The sequence below is a fragment of the Petaurus breviceps genome, unplaced genomic scaffold (genome assembly GCF_028583685.1).
Source record: "Petaurus breviceps papuanus isolate PSGF00001 unplaced genomic scaffold, PetGlider_PUasm1.0 220, whole genome shotgun sequence".
Taxonomy (NCBI): Eukaryota; Metazoa; Chordata; class Mammalia; order Diprotodontia; family Petauridae; genus Petaurus; species Petaurus breviceps.
In genome coordinates, this window is record NW_027185876.1 from 4038817 (window position 1) to 4059649 (window position 20833).

Here is a 20833-nt window from a genome sequence, read left to right on the forward strand (position 1 = left end):
TAGGCACTGAAGTGAATTCTTTATCACAGAATTGGAATCTGGTGTGAGAAGCACATATTTCCTTCCCAGAAAGCAAAAAAAAAAGTCAGGCCTTTTAATTAGAATATCCAAAACTTATCCCTGTGTACTCTGTTCATACTGCCCTCGGCCCAGAGAGAAGAAAGAAATCAAGCAACTTTTTCCCCCTAAAATCAATTTTCTTTTTGGACATGAGAAGTGGGAAGAAAGGAATCTGAGGTGACAAGACAGTGGGAGAGGGTACAGGGGAGTGCCCATTTCTGAAATACTTGCTGTGCAAATCTTACCTGATTCATTCCTCCTGGATGCTGGCTTCTTTCTGTTTACACATTTTTAAAAAGGAAACGTGGCAACTTGGCATTCCTTCTTATGAGAAACAGGATGATGGCAGATTCCTGAATGTCGAAGTAATTTGTTATTTCTAAACATTGTGCACAGTAATTACTCCCATTCTTCAATGCAGCAAATTCACTATCCAAACATCTATGTCCTTGGCACGTCAGATTGGAGGCCATGGTACACCCCCACTGTGGGAATAGATTTAGTAAAATGGGTTCCTTCTCATATTCTTTATTACCTTAGTTTGGTAGAGGTCATAGAGGTACATGGAGGAAAAAAGAAGACAATATCTACCATTCATCATAGCGTTAGTCACTGTGCTCTTTAATATTTCTGACAATCATAATATTTGTGGTGATTTAATTGAATTTTGTAGCATCTCCCTATTAGCTTAAGTAACACCTGTCTATTCTTCAATGCCTTAACTGCGGTATTTCCGTGTTTTCAGTGTGAGTACCTCATCCAATAATACATATTACATCCCTCTTTTTGCCTCAGAAGAAGTTTCACAAGTTGCTTTAGCCAAAAAAATTCATTATCTGACATCTAACTTTCTAGTAATATCCTCTCAAATCATTCTCTCATGATGACCCATCACCAGACCTACTTGGGAAACTGCCAGAATTTATGCTTCCCTGAGCTAACCCTTCAAGAAGCCTCAATTAAATGCTAAGATTCTAGTGGAGGAACACTATTCATAAAATCATAATTTATAAATTGAAAGGAACCTTAGAGGTCACTCAGTTCAACCACATCATCCTCCAGCTGGGGAAACCAAGGTGCAGAAAAGTGATCATTGATTTGCAAAAGTCACAGTTGGTTAGTGGTAGGATGAGAACTCCAACGTCCAATGTCCAGTACAGTGTCCTTTCCATGATACTAGCACTGCCCTCCTCCCAAATTCACTAAAATATTGTCATATTCTCTATTCCAAGGGTCATGTGGGTGTGCCGGGACCAAGAGGAGCCATTGGACAACAAGGGGCCCCAGTAAGTTTTAACAACACTTGTTATTCTTTTGGCATTTTTTTTAAAAAGATGATTTTTAAGAACTCCTTTTCATGTGTGTTTTTTGTTTTGGTTCCTGACAAAGGGTGAACCAGGTGAAATGGGTGAACCAGGACCTAAAGGAGAAAGAGGATCTGAAGTATGTGAAATTTATTGAAGGCGATTTCAAATTTGTCTTTATTTCTTTTGTGTGGAAAGAGGTGAGAAGTGGGCTTTAAACAATTATTTACCATTCAAAAATCAATTAAAATACCTGAATTATGTGTGAGTCATCAGGACAAAGCAGAAGTGATTTCTTTTCTACTGTCTCATGCAGAAAACTAGACTTTGCTTACTCCCATAGCCTATGATCCCTAGACTATGGAGAAAACTGACTTTCTTAAAGCCACTTCCAACTTATCTTTGCAAAATAGGAAGGACATTTTGCTTAAGCGTTCAGACAAATGTACCAACAAAGTCAAAAAAACAATCAGCAGAGTGAAAAAAAACATTAATTTACCAATTATGTGGTATCCTTTAGATGAAGACAAAATCGTGGTTTGGTTGAATGTTTTATATTTCCATCAATTTTTATCGAATACTGTGAACACCAGCCCCTAAGCAACATTGACTCAATTAGTTAAAAAGGTATTTTTAAAAAGATAAATACATATATAAAGAAATAAGATAAATTTTGAATGAGATTCAAGTTTTTAAATAATATAAGTTACTTAGCATCGTGTAGGTTTAAAAAAATTCATTAGTTTTATTACATCAAGTCTTTTTCCCAGTGAATTCAGTAGAAATTGTTGGTGCCAACTTAACCTTGTTAACTGGTCTCTGCCACTTATATGATAGGCAACTCGTTACCACTTTGCCAAATAGGATCCTGCTTTCAAAGACTAGAAATTTCAAATTGACATTTCTTACAAGATTTCCCTCATTAGTATCTTAATATAATGATCTCACTGTGTTATGCCCCCTACACACACACACACACACACACACACACACACGCATGCACACTCACACATACACACACACTCACTCACTCTCCTACACCCCTTCATATATCTTCAGCTTCTGCCAAACTGAAGCGCTTCCCTAAACATATGATACAATGAAAGCAGCTTAATTCAGTCCAACTTTGCTACCTGATACCTATGTGACCCTGGTCAAATAATTTCACTCTTCTGGATCTCAGTTCTGTGAGGACTGATTCCCAACATTCTTTCCAGCCATAAATCTTACTACAATTTTTTCTGCCATACATTTCCTCATATCATTTATTGCCCCTGAGTTATTCTCTCTCTATATCTTCCTGTTGAAATACTATATATCCTTCAAGGGCAACTCAATTGCCACCTCCTCTATGAGGTCTTCCCTGATTCTCCCTTCTACATGCGAATTCTTACTTCTCAACACCCGTCTCATGTTTTCACCACACTCTATGCAATATTTGTTTACACAATTGTCTTTTATCAACTACTAGATTGTAAGCTCAAGGTCAGGGGTTTGTTCATATTCTAACCCCTCAACCTCTGGCACTGTGTCTTGCCCATAAAAGGTGAGACAGCCTGATATTGTAGGAAAGCACTAGATTTTAGTTTGTCACTAACTAGTTGAATGACTACAGGCAAGTAATATTTCTGGGCTCCAGATTCCACCTGGACTAGGTGAACTCTGGCTCCCTTATAGTCCCTAAAAATCTACACACATTAGTGATACAGGTAATAAATGATTAATTCTTTAAATAAGCTATTTAATTAACTATTTTTTTACTATCTCTTGCCTTTTCATCTTTATTGTCCTCAGTTTTGTCATCTGTAAAATGGGGATAGGAAGAGTACTTACTTCCCAAGGTTGTTCAAAGGATAAAATGAAATATTTGTAAAGTGCTTCACGAACTTTAAAGTACTATGTGAATGCTAGCTATCATCATTGTTTTTGTTGTCATGAGGAATCAGATGGCAAAGTCAGATGCAAAATGATGTTAGAAACTTACTTCTGTCCCAAAACAATTTTATAGATGGTCTTGATGCATGTCACAGTATTTTCTACTCAGTCATTCTGTTTGGTGTTTTGTGTTTTGTTCACTGTCAATGGTATGGGACCATTCTACTTAGCAGAAGGAGGTGGAAATTTCTGGTTTATCTAGCATTGCATGAGCAATAAATTCTATCATTTAGTTGAAAAATTATCTAGAATAATCCTTTACATTGAACAAATCCACCAAATCATGATCAAATTTCCTTTAGACTTATTTTGTAGCCAAAACATGTGAAATATTTCCAAATGGCACAATTAGTGATATGAGAGGGTTTAATTATATCAGTGTTTGGCTAAAAATAATCCCTAAAAGTCTGGCATGAAATTTTCTTCTCTCTCAGTCCTTTCAAGTTTGGCCCATATTATTTTTAACTTGGGGTGAAAGCCCCACCCCCTTTTCTAGGTTCATCATTATTTGTACTAGCTCTATAGGCAGAAATTGAAGTTTCTCTGACCCTGTGTCTCCCCAGTCAACATGATAACGTGTCTCCTTATAAGAATGTAGCAGTGATGAGCACAAGGGAGCTATAGTAGAGACCACTTTAGTAGTATGATATTTTAGGGGCTCCCTTTCTCCTTTTCGTTCCTCAATGGTGGCACAGGAGTACACACAGTAAGCAAAAAGCACAAATTGGCTGATTTTTGTTTTTGTTTCTTGTTCATTTTTTTCCATGACCTGTGGACCTCTATCTGTCAGATTCTTGACAAAGACACTAGAATGGTTTGCTATTTCCTTCTTCAACAGCAAATAACAGTTAAATGACTTGCACAAAGTCACATAGCTCAGAAGTTTCTGAAGCCAGATCTGAACTCAAGGTTTTTGTAACTCCAGGCTCATCACTCTGTCCACTGTACCACCTCGCTACCCTGAGGGCTGATTTATTGTGTCTTATTTTTATCTACAATAAATAGTGACAAATACATCACAGGGTTCATTTCCCTTCTTGGCGTTGCACGTAATTCACCAATTCTTCCCTCCCGAATGGAAAGAAAAATCAATTTCTTTATATGCCTGTCTATACTGTTGCATAATTACTTGTATTTAGTAAGCGGTTGGCCTATTAAGTGGGAGGAGATACAAGAACTCTATGCATTGCATCTTTCTCCATGCTGTTTCTCCTGTCACAAGGGCATATGAGACACTAATGAAAAAAGGGGTGCATTCCCAACTACAATGCCACCAATATGTGCATTGCCTGTTCTTACAGTCTCTGGCCAAATCAGGACCAGAGTTGACTCAGGTTTTACCTACAGCTAGAGAAAGAGGTCCCCAGAGAGAATAATGGTAATAACACAGAAGGAAGAGGTATATGGATTATAAACTCAGTCTGTTCCTTGGACTTATTCTCTGATTAAGGAAATAAAGGTAATCACATAATTTTCATTGATGAATTTAACATGACAAGTATTCTGGGGGCCATATTTTAGGAGGAATATTGGCAAACAGGAACATACCCAGAGGAGGGGACCCAGGACAGGGTGGGGATTGAAAACCATATCAGATAAGGATCCTTTGGAGGAAGTAGACCTGTTTTTCCTGGGGAATGAAGGCTTGAGGGAGGAGGGGAAATATGATTACTGTCTTAAAATATCCAAAGTGTTATCACAAGGAGGAAAGATAGGACCCACCCTGATTGACCCCAGAGGATAGGATTAGGAACAATGGATGGAAGGAAGTTGCAATGAGGCAGATTTCTGGAAAAATTTTCCCAACAATTAAAACTATCCTGGGGCTGCTAAATGGTGCAGTCAATAGAGCACCAGCCCTGGAGTCAGGAGGACCTGAGTTCAAATCCAGCCTCAAACACTTAAAACACTAGCCACGTGACCTTGGGCAAGTCACTTAACCCCAATTGCCCTACCTTCCCCCATCCAAAAAAAAGATAAAATCATCCTATTTTTACATGCCTCAGTCAGTGATTGGTTATACCCATTTTTTTTCCCCATGTGAGCAACACATTGACTTCTCAGTATAGTGGAAGATACAGTTTTAAGCAATATTGTCCAAATTATGGTTTGGCTGGGGTTTCTGGTAGCCCTCTTAAAACTCAACTTCATCCTTCTTCAGCTACATGCTGCCCTTCTTATGCATGCATCATTGGACACCAGAAACAAAGAATTTGTCCTTTTTAAGGCCCATCTTCAGCAGCACCCTCATTTTTCCAATGAGGAAAGAGAGGCCCAAAAAAGTTCAATAACTTTCTTAAAGGAATCAAGATCTATTATAGTAGATAAGTGAAGAAAAAGTGAGAGGAGAGAGGGAAAATAATTTTCACCTTCAAGGTAAGCACATAGAAGCAATTTTAGAATTTCCTAAGAACTTCCTAAGTATAATCTTTGTAGACTATTATATGTGAAACATATATAAATATATTTATTTTCCTCCTTTGAATCAGATCTTTTATTTCACTGGAGTTGAGAGATCATGATATGGAAACCTTATCCACCAATGTAGCAGCTTGTAGGCAAATTCCAGTTTTAGAAAATTGCTTGAGATACTGAAAGGGATGTTCCTGTGGTCATATAGCAGTCATATATGTCAAAAGCAGAACTTGAACTCAATTCTTCCTGGTTCCAAAACCAGCCCTCTATCTACCACATCATACTACCTCTCAGTATATCTGTATCTTTTATCTATTTCACAAATCTATATGTAACCCTTGGACAATCTTAACAGACTATGTTTATAAAATAAAAGTTTAAAAAGTAAATAAAAATTCACTTCACTTGGATCGAGGTTATATTTTAGAGTTTTACTGTAGGTTCACCTCTGTGGCTACTGGTTGTTTTAGAATCCTTGGCATCTTAAAATCTTCCAACATTTTTCTTCATAACACTTCAAAAATTAATGTAAACTCTACACAAGCACCACCCTTATCTTCCATGCCTCACTGTTTGTCCAGGACATCAGGTACTTCCTGGAAGATCAAATGTTTCTTTGGCACTCCTTGTTAGAGTGATTGTTTTGTATTAGTCAGACTTCTGTAGGAAGCTGTGATAGTTGATCATGATGTCTGTTCTTCTTTCTATTTCCCATCATTAAGCACCCATAGTTTATTTAAACACACTGGGTTGGAGCTGTATACCATAATTTATCTTCATCTTTATCTTTCTGGCCTTGATTTTGATTTTTGCTCTATCAAGTCTATGATCTATCTGTAAAAAAAACCTCCAACTCAGCACTGACTCTCACATTGATAACTAATCTTTTTCTGTTAGCATAAAGTGAATTTCCTTTTTTGTGATATTGTTCATTGCTCACCATATCAAGTGCTTTCCAACTTTCTCTCTGACTAAAGTATTACATATATATACATATTTATGTGTATTTTTATGTTTTGTGTAATGAATCTCTATATAGTATATTCTATATATAGAAAGTCCTATATGTAATATATGTAACATATAATGGAAAGTATTAGTTATGTAATTATTATATTCTAGGTATTATGTATTATATACATAAGTGATATATAATCACAAGTAATCATTGCATATATAGATTATATAAAGTGTATTTGTATAAACAGAGAGATCTATAGAGAGAGAATACTTTCTTCAAGGAGAAAGTTGGAAGGCAGTGGACATAGTGAACAATGAACAATATCACAGAAAAAAAGAAAATTATATATATATATATGCCTATATATCTCCTTATGTAACATAGAGAGATAATAAAGGAAGACATAAAGGATATCTGTATCTGTGAACTTTCTGTGTAGTTTATTTGACCTCTTACATTTCTTCATTCTGATTTCTGTTTCCTAACACACATTTTGCAGTTTTCACCTTTACTCATCTTTGTTTTGATGTCATCAAGTATTAAATAATAACAGCTAATATGTTTGTAGTACTTTAGGTTTTGCAAAGCACTTTACAAATATTTTCTTCAAAACAAAGTGGAAACAAGTGCTATTATTATTCCCATTTTATATATGGTGACACTGAGACAGAGGTTAAATGACTTCCCTTAGGGTCACACAGCTAATAAGGATCTGAGTCTAGATTTAAACTTGGGTCTTCGTGACTCCAGGTTCAGTGCTCAATGTCTTCACTGTGCCACCATCTGCCTATAAGTAGAGTAGGCAATTATATGTTGATTTAATTTGGAAGGTCTTGTCAAGGTTTTCATATAATTTATCTACTTCATTATCCTCTACAGTGGATGTTAGAATGTGGGCTATTGTTATTGGCATGATCTTTTTACCTATGCAAGAATCCCAGAATCTGAGAGCTGAAAGGGACTTCAGCAGTGACTTAGACCAACACATATCCCCAAGGGATCCCCACTATAAATATATCCATAAGTGGTCATCCTGCCTCTGCCTAAATATTTCCATAGAGTAGGAGCCCATCATTTTTCCATTCCCTTTTTGAACAGCTCTAATGGATAGAAGGTTTTTATAGGCATCAAGCCTAAATTCATCTCTTTATAACATCAAACCATTACTCCTGATTCTGTCCTCTGAGGCCAAAGTCTAATTCCTCCTTCATTTGACAGCCCTTCGAGCACTTGAAGGCATCTATCATACTTCTCCTACCTTGAGTTTTTTCTTCTCCAGGATAAGTATGCTTAATTCTTTCAACTGATTCTCAGATGTCCTGGAATCAAAGCCTTCCCATTTACCCTCTGTTTGACACTGTCCAGTTGATCAATATCCTCCTTTCTTTAACTATGGTGTGCAGAACTGAACACGGTACTCCACGTGATGTCTGATGAAGGCAAAGTAGAACCATCACCTCTTAATGAAGTCCAAGATTATGTTAACTCTTTTTGTTAGAGCTAGGGGGAGGAGAAAAAGCGAACAAGAATTTATCAAGTACGTACTATGTACCAGGCAGTGTGTGAAGCATGTTATTAATATTACGTCATTTGATTTTGGATGCAACAATATAATGCTGGGGCAGCTAGGTGATGCAGTGAATAGAGCACTGGCCCTCGAGTCAGGAGGACCTGAGTTCAAATCCGACCTCAGACACTTAACACTTACTAGTTGTGTGACCTTGGGCAAGTCACATAACCCCAATTGCCCTGCCTTCCCCATTCCAAAAAGCAAAACAAAAAAAAAAAACAAAAAAAACCAATATATTGCTAATATTGAGATTCCAATCCACTGAAACGCCAATTTTCTTTTCAGAGAAAATCCTATTGATCCATGTCTCCCTATCTTATACTTGTGAAACTGATTTTTCATACCCAAGTATAAGAGTATATTTATCCCAACTGATTTTCATCTTATTTGCTTCAGCCCAGTGTTCTAGCTCATCAAAATCCTTTTGGATCCTGACCCTCTCTTCCAGTGTATTAGCTACCTCTCTCAGCTTTGTGCTATCTGCATATCTTCTACACTTTTATCCAAGACACTAATAACATGTTAAACAGTCCAAGACCAGTAAAAGATGTATAGAGTGCTCCATGATAACCAAATAGGGAAAGTTATTTCCTTTGGATACAAAGTGACATAAATTCCACTAATTCCTTTATTTACTTCTACAAAGAGGATCTGAGGGTTTCCATTTGGCTACAATTTCCTTTTATATTCAGGTTTTGTTTTTAATGAGAATTTCAATATGGAAATGATTCTGTTCATCTACTCATTCATTGACTTGCTAGGCGAGGATGTTACATTTAGAATGCCAATAGTCAAATAAATGTTTTTAAATGGATGAAAAGCCTATGTGATTCTTAGTACCTTCTGCCACCTTTCCTACTATTCTCCCTCCATCAGTATTCCACATTAAGGACACATAGGACTGGGGGATAGTTCATAATTTTCTTTTTTGTGAGTTGCCATGACCAAAAAAATTCATCACCTCGTGTCTAACCTACTTATAGTCTTTCAATACTTCCCTAGTCTATTCCTCAGATAACTAACATTCTGGAAACAGAATATTTCTTTACATATATTTAATATATAAATATTAATTAATATATATAAATAGAGTCTATATTTCTTTATTTTCTTTTCAGCATGGTTGATCAAGCCAGAGTTTTGTGCTCCAATGACATGGTGTTCAAGAACCCAGTCACCTCCATGCCATGATTAGGCATGAAAGTATGACTTTTAGGGACACTATTGAAATGGGGAGGGAAAGAGACAGAATATCTAGACTTCTGATTTCATCAGAGTGAAATCAGATGAGTTTCCTCTATCAATGTATGACAGCAATTCAATTTCACTTATAAACTAAAAATGTCCCCTGGAGCATTGAGAAGTGAGGTGGCTTAGCCATGGTCACATAGTCACATGGTCACATGCATTAGACACAGGACTAGAACGATAGTTCTATTATACCATGCATCCTCTATATCATGTCATCTATAAAGTCTTGGACATGCTGTTATTCTGTAATTTAGACTTTTCATACATTCCTACTGGCCTTTCCTACAATTAGTACAAGCTACATTACTATGCCTGAGCATATGCTGAGAGAGGGTGTGTCGGATTCACTGCTATCCCTTAAATGCCTGACAACCACAGGAATGAATGGGATAGAAAATGACTAGAATCTTGCAATGACCTCATATTAAAAATATGTGTTGTTGGGGAGCTGATAGATCATTTTTACCTCAAATGTTATAAATCTCTTTAGAAAAAATATTCCTTCTATGAAATGGCTTGAGTAATATTCATGTTTATCCATCAAATAAAAACCCACTTGAACATACTCTTCCTGGAAAAACACTCAAGCTTAGCTCTTTGGGGTTGACTTCATTTTAATGAAGTGATGTGTAGAAATGGTCATAGAATCCTTGTAGGTTTATAGATTTTGAATTGGATCTTAGCCATGAATGTGTATTGCATCTACTGCTCTTTAAAATAAGTGCTTGGAAATATGAAACTTGCATCAAAATAATGGGAGAATAATGAAACAACAAGCTGCCAAGCATCAGCTACAACTAATCTCTCAAAATTTGAATGAATGTCTCTGTTCTAATGGCATTCTGTAGGTTGCTAAAAAGGTTTTCTCTTTCTACTTAGCAGATGGCCTTTCCCAGTCTTCTATTTGTTGGGTTTTTTTTCCTGTGAGTATGGTTCCTGATGCTACTGAAATTTTAAATTGAATGGGGTCACAGAGTCACACATGACTGAAATAACTGAACAGCAACAAGGAAGGAAACACTGTTCTTTCCCCTAAAGTGCTTCAGTGACTTACCCAAGGTAGTAGTCAGTGTTTGAACCAAAATGGTCACCCCAGGTGTTCTGATTTCCATTGCTGTATACAAAAGCTAAGATGTTTTCTGCTGTAGATTTGAATATAAAAACTAAATATTCATTCTACTCAGACATATTACTCATTCAGTTATCAGTATGTGAGTATCAGAGAAGGAATAATGGGAGCAATTCAAAACCAGTTGATCGATACATTTGGAAATAGAATCAACCATGGCTTTGAGCATATGGGGGAAAAAAAGTTAAGTTATTTTTTATGATTTGTGCCCCGCCTATTTTCCTTAACAAAGGACTTGAGAAAGCAAAAATTCATTAGTTAAAACAGAAAGTTTGTTATGATCTTTCTGAATTCATGTTTAATTTTATTATAGCTTCCCTTAGGAAGTCTGATAGAACTAACATGATTGAGATAACGGAATTGCCATCTACCAACCTTGGGAGGTTGCCAAAGGTCAATTACTACATAAACCCCAAAGTATTCAATAAATATGAACTATTATTACAGTTCTCCTTTAGAACCAATCAGAGAAGAGCAGGAGTAAGGAATAGAAAGGCATATAAATAGTATTTGAGGGAATCAAAACAATAAGACTGTTTTAAGCACAGAAAAGTAACATTATAATAAGTTGATGAAGCCCCACTTTTAAAAATATGACTTTAAGCTTGACTGTTTTTATATGAACCATGATCTATGATTAATTTTTCAAAGCTAGCTATGTAAAATAAGTACAATTCTGTGCACATAATTATTAATTGTAACATTAATGAGAAAATAGAGCTGTACCCCTTGATTCATGAAGTGTTCCACTTTTAATAGAATAACATGAAGAAAGCGGTCTAATAGGAGCATAGGAGGTTTTAAGTGAAGGTTATTTTTAATTTTTGTATTAGTTGAGCAACACCTTATATATTTCTGGTGACAGAAACCCAATCAATCATCTTCTATCACTCCATATAGCAATAAATCTTCTTCTCATTTTGCTGGAACTGAAATCAACTGACAAATAGATCCATTGTACCCAGGATGAAATTTTAATTTAGTTTAGTCAAGGTCAGCTGTTAACTTAGTAAATGGGAAAAAGAATTACATAGAGGCAGAAAACATGGACTCCGGCTCAGGCTGTACTTGTTCCTATACATATAATAAACTTAACTCTCAAACTTTCTTACATGAAAAAAAATGACAAATGATAAAACTTATACTTCCTGAGGGAGTTGTGAGAAAATAATTGTGAAAAAATAAAATACTATAAAATATGAGCTATTGTTATTGTGTTTTATAAGAGTCTGTGTAGTTTTAAAATCATAGTTAGCATTACCATGTCTTCTTTCCTAGCTGGTTTGTTCCTCAGTTTTTGTTGACTCGTTTTTTAGTCACATGCAACTCTCTGTAACCCCATTTGGGGTTTTCCTGGCAGAGATACTAGAGAGTCTTGCCATTTCCTTATGTAGCTCATTTTACAGATGAGGTAACTGAAGTGAACAGAGTTAAGTGACTTGTCCAAGGTCACACAACTAATAAGTGACTGAGGTCATATTTGAGCTCAGGTTCTCCTGACTCTAGGCCCAACACTCCATCCATTGAGCTACTTATTTTAAAAGACAGGGTGCAGAAGGAGACAAAGCACAGGATTTGGGCTCAGTATATCTTGGTTCATCATTTACTACTTCTTTGACCTTTTGCAAAGTAAAAGCAAGCAAGGAAGCAATAAAAAAGCACTTATTAAGTGTCTTCTATGTGCCAGGCACTCCTTTTGAGCTTGTAGTCCACTAAAACCCCCAGATCTTTTTCTCCCCAAATGCACTCCTAGCTAGCCATGCCTTCCCTATCCTGTACTTGAGTCTAATTTTTTTAGTCCAAATATAATACTTTATATTTAGCCATTTTTGCTTTTTTTTCCAAGTGTTTCACTAAAATCTAAGAAAGCTATATTGACATTATTCTCCTGATCTGTCAGCTTAATAACAATGTCAATTATTGACATTGACAATATTCCAACAATGGAATAACCTGTCATCAAATGGACTTGGAGTCAGAAAAGACATGAGTTCAAGCCCTGTTTCAGACACTTATTTACCAAACAGTTGTTTGATCATGGGCAAGTTGCAACAGCTGTCTGCCTCAGTTTCCTCATCTGTAAAATACGAATGATAATAGCATTTACCTCCCAGGGTGGTTATGAGGATAAAATTAGATCATATTTGTAAAGTGTTTGGCACAGTGCTTGGCACATAGGATACACTTAAATGCTCATTTCTTTCCTTTGTTTCTTTACAGGGTTATGAGGATTGGATGAGATAATATACATAAAGTATTTTGTAAGCCTTGAAGTGTTACAATCATATTACTACTGTCATTATTATTATTGATGAAACGATGCAAGCTCTTTATAATTACTGTTTACTTTTCTTGAGATTTATCAGTCATCCCTTTATAAATGTATTTGCAATTGCTCGGAATCATGAAACTTAGAGCAAAAGGGACCTTTGAGATCAGTAGACTGAGGCACAATGTGGTAAAGTGACTGGTCAAAGTGACAAGGTTATTTATAGAATGAGAGAACTGGCGCTTGAACCCAAGTTTCTTCATTCCTAGTGCAGGGCTCTCCCCACCACCCTAGGATTGTCCTGAGTGCTTTTGACAAGTACTCTGAAAAATACCATTGAAATAGCCACGTAGGCCACATTTTTCTTTTTAAAATCACAAGAATGTCATCAGAAAAATGGCATGCTTTGGGAGGGTAGACCAAGTCCTTTGCTATCTTGACAGACCGGCTGCTGCTGAAACCATTTTAATTAGAAGCCTCCCACCATTCAAAAATAAGGAAAAGCGTTCTATGAATAATGAAGATCCTTTTCTTAAATTGTTGAATGTAAGAAAAAAAGAAATGGAAAAGGGCAAAACATTCATTTGCTTTTGGAGGCTAAGGCTAAAAATGGGAAAGAAATCCAGCATGAAATTGTGCACATAAAATAATCTGTTCAATTTCCTTTCAATTGAATTTCTTAGCATCATAGAATGTCAGAATCGGAAGAGACCTCAATGATCAACCAATCTAACCCCTTTATTTTACAGATGAGGAAACTGAGGGCCAGAGAGGAAATAATTTGTCTCTGCTAGTTAGGAATAGAGTTGAGAAGAAAACCTAAATCTCCTGAAACCTTGCGCAGAGTCCCTCAAAGCTTTTGATCAGTCATCCTGATAATTCTGCTTGACATTTTTAGGGTCCAAAGGGGAAGAAAGGAGCACCTGGTCCATCTGGGAAACCTGGGATTCCTGTAAGTAGCAAGTCTCTCTCATTGCTCTCTTGTTTCCAAATAAGGTTGATAACTTCAGAATAGCAGAAAAGTTCAATAACAAATATAACAATCCCTTATATAATTATACTGTGGGGAAAGTATGAGGTCAAAATTTAGAGGGATCAATCAATGACCTCCTAGCCTAGAAAGATGGTCTCCTCTTTGAAAATGGAGGCTTGACCTTTGAACACAGGGACCAGAATCCCAAGGACTCAATTGTCCCCTGAAGATTAACTCACCTTAGAACTCTGTGATATACTAACTAGAGGAGATCCATTAGCTAAATGACAGAAGGCCTATAGGAAGCATTATTTGGAGCAGAACAAGGACCAGGGCTGGGGAAGATAGAAACCTTCTAGGAGTAATATGGCAAAGGGCAGGATGACTAGTTTTTAAATAAAACTTTTTTTATAAGCGCATACATTTTGTATGTTAGAAAATTCTGCTCTCTAGCACATACTCATTTATTTTGTATTATGTCATCTCGTATGTTTGCACGGTGAAGAGCACTAACACCCAAGGGCACAATTTTTGATCCTTGCCTAGGGTACACAAGTGCTTTGTCCTTACTCTGCCTGCAAAGCAGAGAACTTAGAACTATGGCCAGGTCAGGGGAGGGGTTGAGGTAGGGGCAAGGAGTCAAGACCAGAGATTTCTTCATGGTACTAAATAACAAAAGTGTCTAGTAATAACATGCTGGAGACACAAGATGGATTTTGAATTTGAGGTCTCAACTTCTTGTTTCCCCAGAAAATAAGACAGAGTGGGCTAGGACATAAATTCCTTCCATTTTCTAATCTTCCCTCACAAGGCAAAGATGATTTTCACATTAACCGCCAATAACCTCAGCTGGCCAAACAGATGTGTATTGACTGGCTCAGTAAAGACTTCCTACCCATCTGCCCTAGCCAAAGGCTAGATGTAGCCGAAGATTGTCCTTTGAAAGGATTTGTAGGAAAGTATTTAAGCAAAGAAAAATACAAAAAGTATAGGCTATATTAGATAGAACTACAGAGAGCTACTAACATTGATACGCTACTCCTTTAGTCTTTTAATTCATCTGATCCAAAATAACAGCCAGAAAAAGGCCTGATTTCTAATTTCCGAGTATTATAGGAACATCCCCACAAGGCATCATTTCTGAAGATGAAGAACTCAGTCCAGTTCAGCAAGTATTTCTGAAGAACTATGCTAGATGCTGAAGATATAGATAAAAATGTCATAGCCCCTGATCTCAAAAAGCTTGCATCACTTTTGATAGTGGGCAGGAGGAGCAGGGTACAATCTATACATAGATACATATGATATGAGGATATGGGGGAGTGACACAAAGGAAAGATCCCAAAGAGGTCTAAGAAAAATTGAGGAAGGAAAGAATGCTTTCAACTGAGAGAACACAGAAGAGAAAGATCCGAAAGGATGGAGATGAAAGATTCTTCTAGGAATGGAGGAAGAAAGCCTCTTGACAGATGTCCTGGCTCAACTGTAACATTGAGCCATTATGTTCTCCACAGGCAGTTAAAACCTGGACTTGGGACAAGTAGAATTATCAGACAAATAGGATCAAAGCTGAAAGAGTTAAATAAACACTGATAATTAGCATACCATTTCTTGGTTAGAAAAACCTCATGACAGAAACTTGATCTTTTGGATTCATTCCATAATTTTTCAATTCATTACCAACTCTCTGGAAAGGTTTGGGATTTGTCACAGGACAGATCTGCTCAACTGAACTCCATTCATGGATGAATATAGAATATGGGTGTCTTGTCATCTGTACTGTGTCTATGTATAACCTGCATAATTATTTTATTTGTCAAGGGACTCACGGGTCCACCAGGAGAAAAAGGTGAGCCAGGATACTATGGAGCAGAAGGCATCCTTGGAAACTCTGGAAAAGTTGGGCTACCGGGAAGAACAGGACTTCCTGTGAGTCATTTAACTATCACTTTGTCATTTAAAAAATATATTATTAAAATTTATGTACAAGGGTTCCATTACTAAAACATGAACACATTATCTATATTTCTTTGCTTTGGCACTATCTCAAATTAAACTAATCAATCTTTTAATAGTTATTTCTGGACATCTGTCTGGGGTGATGTCAAGTTAATTTCTAGAGAAGGTCAGAGAGAACATTATCCTTGATATACCACTATATAATACCCCCACACATAGTCCCCCCCGACCTCCCATGTAAATAATTTAAGCCATTTGGCCCATATAAAAATTTCAGTCAGAATGCTAAAATAACAAATTAAGGGGCAACGCAACCTGACTGTGTTGGGCTTTATCTACTTGGACTATTTATGGAACACTTTGGTTTAGGGCAAAAATTCAAAATGAGTTCTGCCAAAAATCATTTTCCTTTAATTTTCATAGTTTTGGTACTGTTCAAGGACTGCAAAGATTTCCTCAGTGTTCATTCAATTTCGGTATAATAACATAGCTTCCTTCTTTCTTCCCAGCATTTTCCTTTCTGTATTCCAACTGATATAATATTTCATGTACATTTGTTTTTAGCAAAAACCAATAATCGTACCGTTTCCATAAGCTTTTTGGTTTTGTTCTACTTCCCTGTTAATTTCTCAGAATTTTCCTGATGAGTGTGCAAATTGTTACTCTAGTTACCTCTTCGAAGTCTGTGGTTCAAGGTCACATAGAAGGAAGGCCTCCAGGGAATGCCCTGGGAATCTGTCCTCAGCTCTTAATTGTATATTTTTTATCAGTGGCTTGGACAAAAGATAGATAGCATGCTTTTCAAATTTTATGACAAATTTCATAGATAATGCAAAACTTGGTGCAGAGTTCAAATCAAAAAGAGCTTAGCAGGTTAGGATGATAGACCAAAGATAGTAATATGAAATTAGATTAAAGTAAATATAAAGTCCTACATTGAATTCAAATTTAATTTTTTTTTAAAATCAGCCAGCAGATATAATATGGATTTGTATAGAGCAGTGTGGCCATGGACTAGTTTAAAAGATCTGAAAAGTTTAGTGGCCTACAAACTCAGGTGAGTCAATGTATGATATGGCAGCTAAAAGTTACCTAATATCATTCTAGTCTACATAACATCTAGAACATAGGAGAGGATAGGTCAACTGTTCTAGAGTATTATACCCAGCGCTTGGCATCATGTTTTTCAAAAGACATTGATAATCTGGGAAGTATGCAGAGGAAGATTAACAAGATAAGTAGGGAGCTTGAGACCATGGCATAAAAGGATCCATCGGAAAAAATCAGAATGTTTACCCTGGAGAAGTGAAGATTTGATGGGGGAGGGGAGGTGGTTTGGGCAGGGCAGGAGAGGGAAGGAGTTGGCAGAAGGGACCATGATAATTCCCTTCAGTTATTTGAAAGCCTATCAACTAAGAGAACTGGATTTTTTTTCTGTTTGGCTACAGACACCTTAACTAAGAACAATGTTTGGAAACTGAAGAGAGGAATATTTTAATTAAATGTAAGGGGAAAACTTCCAACAATTAGAACTATCCAAAAGTATGATGAAATAATTTGGGGAGGTAGGGCTCCTTCCACCACAGCTCTTCAAACAGAGGCTGAATAACCATTTCTTGGGGAGATTATCAAGGGGATGTGTGTGCAGATATAGGAACACTTACATGGCCTCTCAAGTCCTTTCCAACCATGAGATTTGTGTTCTATTCCAGATATCAAAGGGATAGTCAGGAAGTCGGCAAATCTATTGGGTACCTGACATTGCCCAAAACTTCTAGAGTTAATCTCAAATCCCAAAGGAATTTTCTTTTTAACCTGTGTTGAAATTACCTAATTTGCCTGAGGAAGTGTGTCAAAATAATTGAAATATTCTAAAGGTAAATGCTCCAGAATCAGATTCTAACAGGGTCTCTATTCTGATAGTTTCTACTAGTCTTTATGTAGTTTTCAATCTCTTTGCAATCCAGGTGTGGATAATTGCTACTGTCTATGAATAATGTTAATATTATTTTTAAAAGACTCTCCTTTGAAATGCTACATACATGGGGGGGGTGCAACTGAAGCAATAGATACATTAAAACACCTCAATAACTTGTCTTCAGTTGCCATGCAATTGGACCATATTAGAATGAAACCATCTTTAAACATGGTTGTTTGGGCATTTCTTGTAATAAGTCCCTTTGAATAGGAGCCAAAATGGACCCAGACTATATAATCAATTTTAAGCTCAGATGGGTGATCTTAGAGAGAAGCCATTTTCTTGTGTATTATTATGGAGTTTTTTTGTTGATTTTGGGTTTTTTTTTTTTGCTTTTTGGAGGGCAATTAGGGTTAACTGACTTGCCCAAGGTCACACAGCTGGTTTTTGTGTTAAGTGTCTGAGGTTGCATTTGAACTCAGGTCCTCCTGACTCCAGAGCTGGTGCTCTATTCACTGCACCACCTAGCCACCCCAATGTATAAGCTTATGTATGTTTTATGTAATGTAATAATCAATGTTTAAGCTTATGTAGTTTCTTTTATATGGTTTGGATGGGTGAAAAAAGGGAAATCCCAGTGTTCCCAGAATCATTGTGCTTGCTTTTTGTTGGACAAGTAGGGAAATGGTTTGTGTAGTTATTGAATACTAGTTCATGAAACTGAATGGGGAATTATCAATATTAGTAATAGCAAATAAATACATTTCATTACCAGGAATAGGAAATGGTGCATATTTCAACTGGGATATAGATAGCACATTCCAGATATGCACAATAGAAACCAGCATGGTGTATTTACATGCATTTTATGTGCTGAAGAAGAATTTCAGCTATTCAGTATATGGGATACTCATCAGAACATTGGCTACACATCAGGGTAGTAAATTACTTACCACATTAGGTCATTCAAAAGTTCAATGTGACAAACAGCTTCTTCTTGGCCATAGATGATACCTAGAGGATCCCACAAGAAGGATCAAAAATTTCTAAGTAAAGAGAACATTGAGTTGGCTTATGAAATCTAAAACATTTGTTCTTGCATAAAAGCAGCCATGTGGCAACTCATTGTCAGATGCTAGCTCCTAGCAGGATCCATCACCAGAACTGCCCTAACAACCCTGGATCCATCCTCAGAAACCCAGCATTTTATAAAAGAGAGATAATCAGACAGTGATTTATGGCTCAGAGAAAAATATTCAGAAAGATGCTGAATAAATGGTATTTAGGGAGATTGAGGCTTTTCTGGAGCCACATCAAAGCTGGAAGGTTACTCTTGGATTGGTTTAATCGAGTAGAAAAAAACCAAACTTTTTGAGCTAAACTCAGAACAGACTAGAATGTAGCAAACCTGAGAAGAGACACATAAGTTCACCTGTATCCTCAGTTACCACATGATATAGCTAGGACCAAGAACACGGGACACAGAGGAACTCATCACCCTGCCTTCAGAGGAAGCCATATCAGAACCAATCTCAACTGCTTCACATGACAATATCATCTTATAGGGAAGAATCACTTAACCCTAATCCTAATTCTGACCTGTCCTGAAGACAGAAAAGATGGCAAGGCATCCTTGATTGTCAATCCTGAATGGTAGCCAGGCTTGCATTTTGCTTCATTTTGCTTCTAATCAAGTCAACTGGGAACCCACCTGTCAGACTATAGAGAAGGCTGGCCTTATAGTCAGAGGAAGGTTTGGGTTTGAATCCTGTTTCAGACACATGCTGGCTACAGGATCATTAGCCAAGTCAATTAAGCTATCTCTGTCAGAAAGTCAGCTGCTATTCTATCAGACATGAAAGCACCATAGACAAGAGTCAGCTCTTTGAACCTAGAAAGATCTTAAAGATTATATTTGCCAACATCCTCATTTTATAGATGAGGAAATTAAGGGTTGAAGTGACTTGACCAAAGTCACAGAGGTAATGAATAGCAATGCCAACATTCAAACCCAGTTCTTAAGTTAAGAGGTCGACGATCTTGCTACCATACCAAACTGTTCCTCTAATATGTGTAATTCTCTGTCAGTCTATTAAGGATATCATCTAGAAATTTTTACAAACCACAGGTACTTAAACTTATCCCACAGATAAGAAGATAAGATCTTAAACATTGTTTTTAAACTTTTTTTAATTTAATTCTTACAAACAACTAATATTTTCCCATTGACTTACAATAATGATTTATTCAGTATCACCTGAATAAATATTGAAGGCAATGCATTGTATCATTTCTGAATGACCTTTCCCTAGCAGTAACTCCTAAAACAACTCTAAATTTCTTTGCTCATTACCTAGGCAAGGAATTAATAACCTAGAAATATTTAAAACTGGGAGAAGCTGCTATTGAAAGGAATCCTGAAAATAAATGCTTTTGTTACAGGAAAAATTGATAGTAATTAATCTGATTTTTTTTTTCAACTGAAGAGACAGATTGAATGCCAGGCTTATGCTGGCTCAAACCTGTGACTGACAGCAGGAAACATTCCGTTCCTCAACTATTTCTTAGCCCTACTACTGACCCAGTCATTTGTTGTTGGTGTATTTATTAATGACAAATTTTAGGCAATGTATCCTTTTACAGATGCTTTGAACAATAAATTCATTGACTTTAGTAAAGATGGAGCCTGAAATTACTTACTATACAATGTATATTTTCACTAACTTCCTTATGGGATCCTTCCTTTATTCATGAGCAATTACCTCTCAGGTCATAGTATCTCCTGCTACTGTTGATGTTTTTATATAGCCAGTTGGATTAACTTTGCATTCAGGATTAGTAACATATTTCTCTGAATACTCATGTGTTTGCATGCAGAAGGACAAAAGACTCATGAAATGTTTTCTTGGGGAGTTTGGTCTGAACCCAATCCCTTGAATAAAGTGTTGATCTTTGTGAATAGAGAAATTTTTTTTCTACAGATGACTCTTTTTATACTACAAAGTACATTAAGTACAATAAGGTACAAGCTTGAAGATCAAATGAGATAATAATTGTAAAGGACTTAGCATAGTTCCTGGCACATATGA

At 36.6% G+C, this 20833-nt stretch overlaps 1 protein-coding gene across 5 annotated transcripts in view; it reads left to right on the forward strand.

The window, feature by feature from the left end:
• COL24A1 (collagen type XXIV alpha 1 chain) overlaps positions 1–20833 on the forward strand; it is a 380667-nt gene that overhangs the window by 304758 nt on the left and 55076 nt on the right. For all 5 annotated transcript variants that reach the window (XM_069094574.1, XM_069094573.1, XM_069094569.1 and 2 more), the window contains exons 45-48: positions 1293–1346; positions 1450–1503; positions 13793–13846; positions 15689–15796. In XM_069094574.1, the coding sequence (XP_068950675.1) occupies positions 1293–1346; positions 1450–1503; positions 13793–13846; positions 15689–15796 (270 nt within the window). The remainder of the gene's footprint in view (positions 1–1292; positions 1347–1449; positions 1504–13792; positions 13847–15688; positions 15797–20833) is intronic.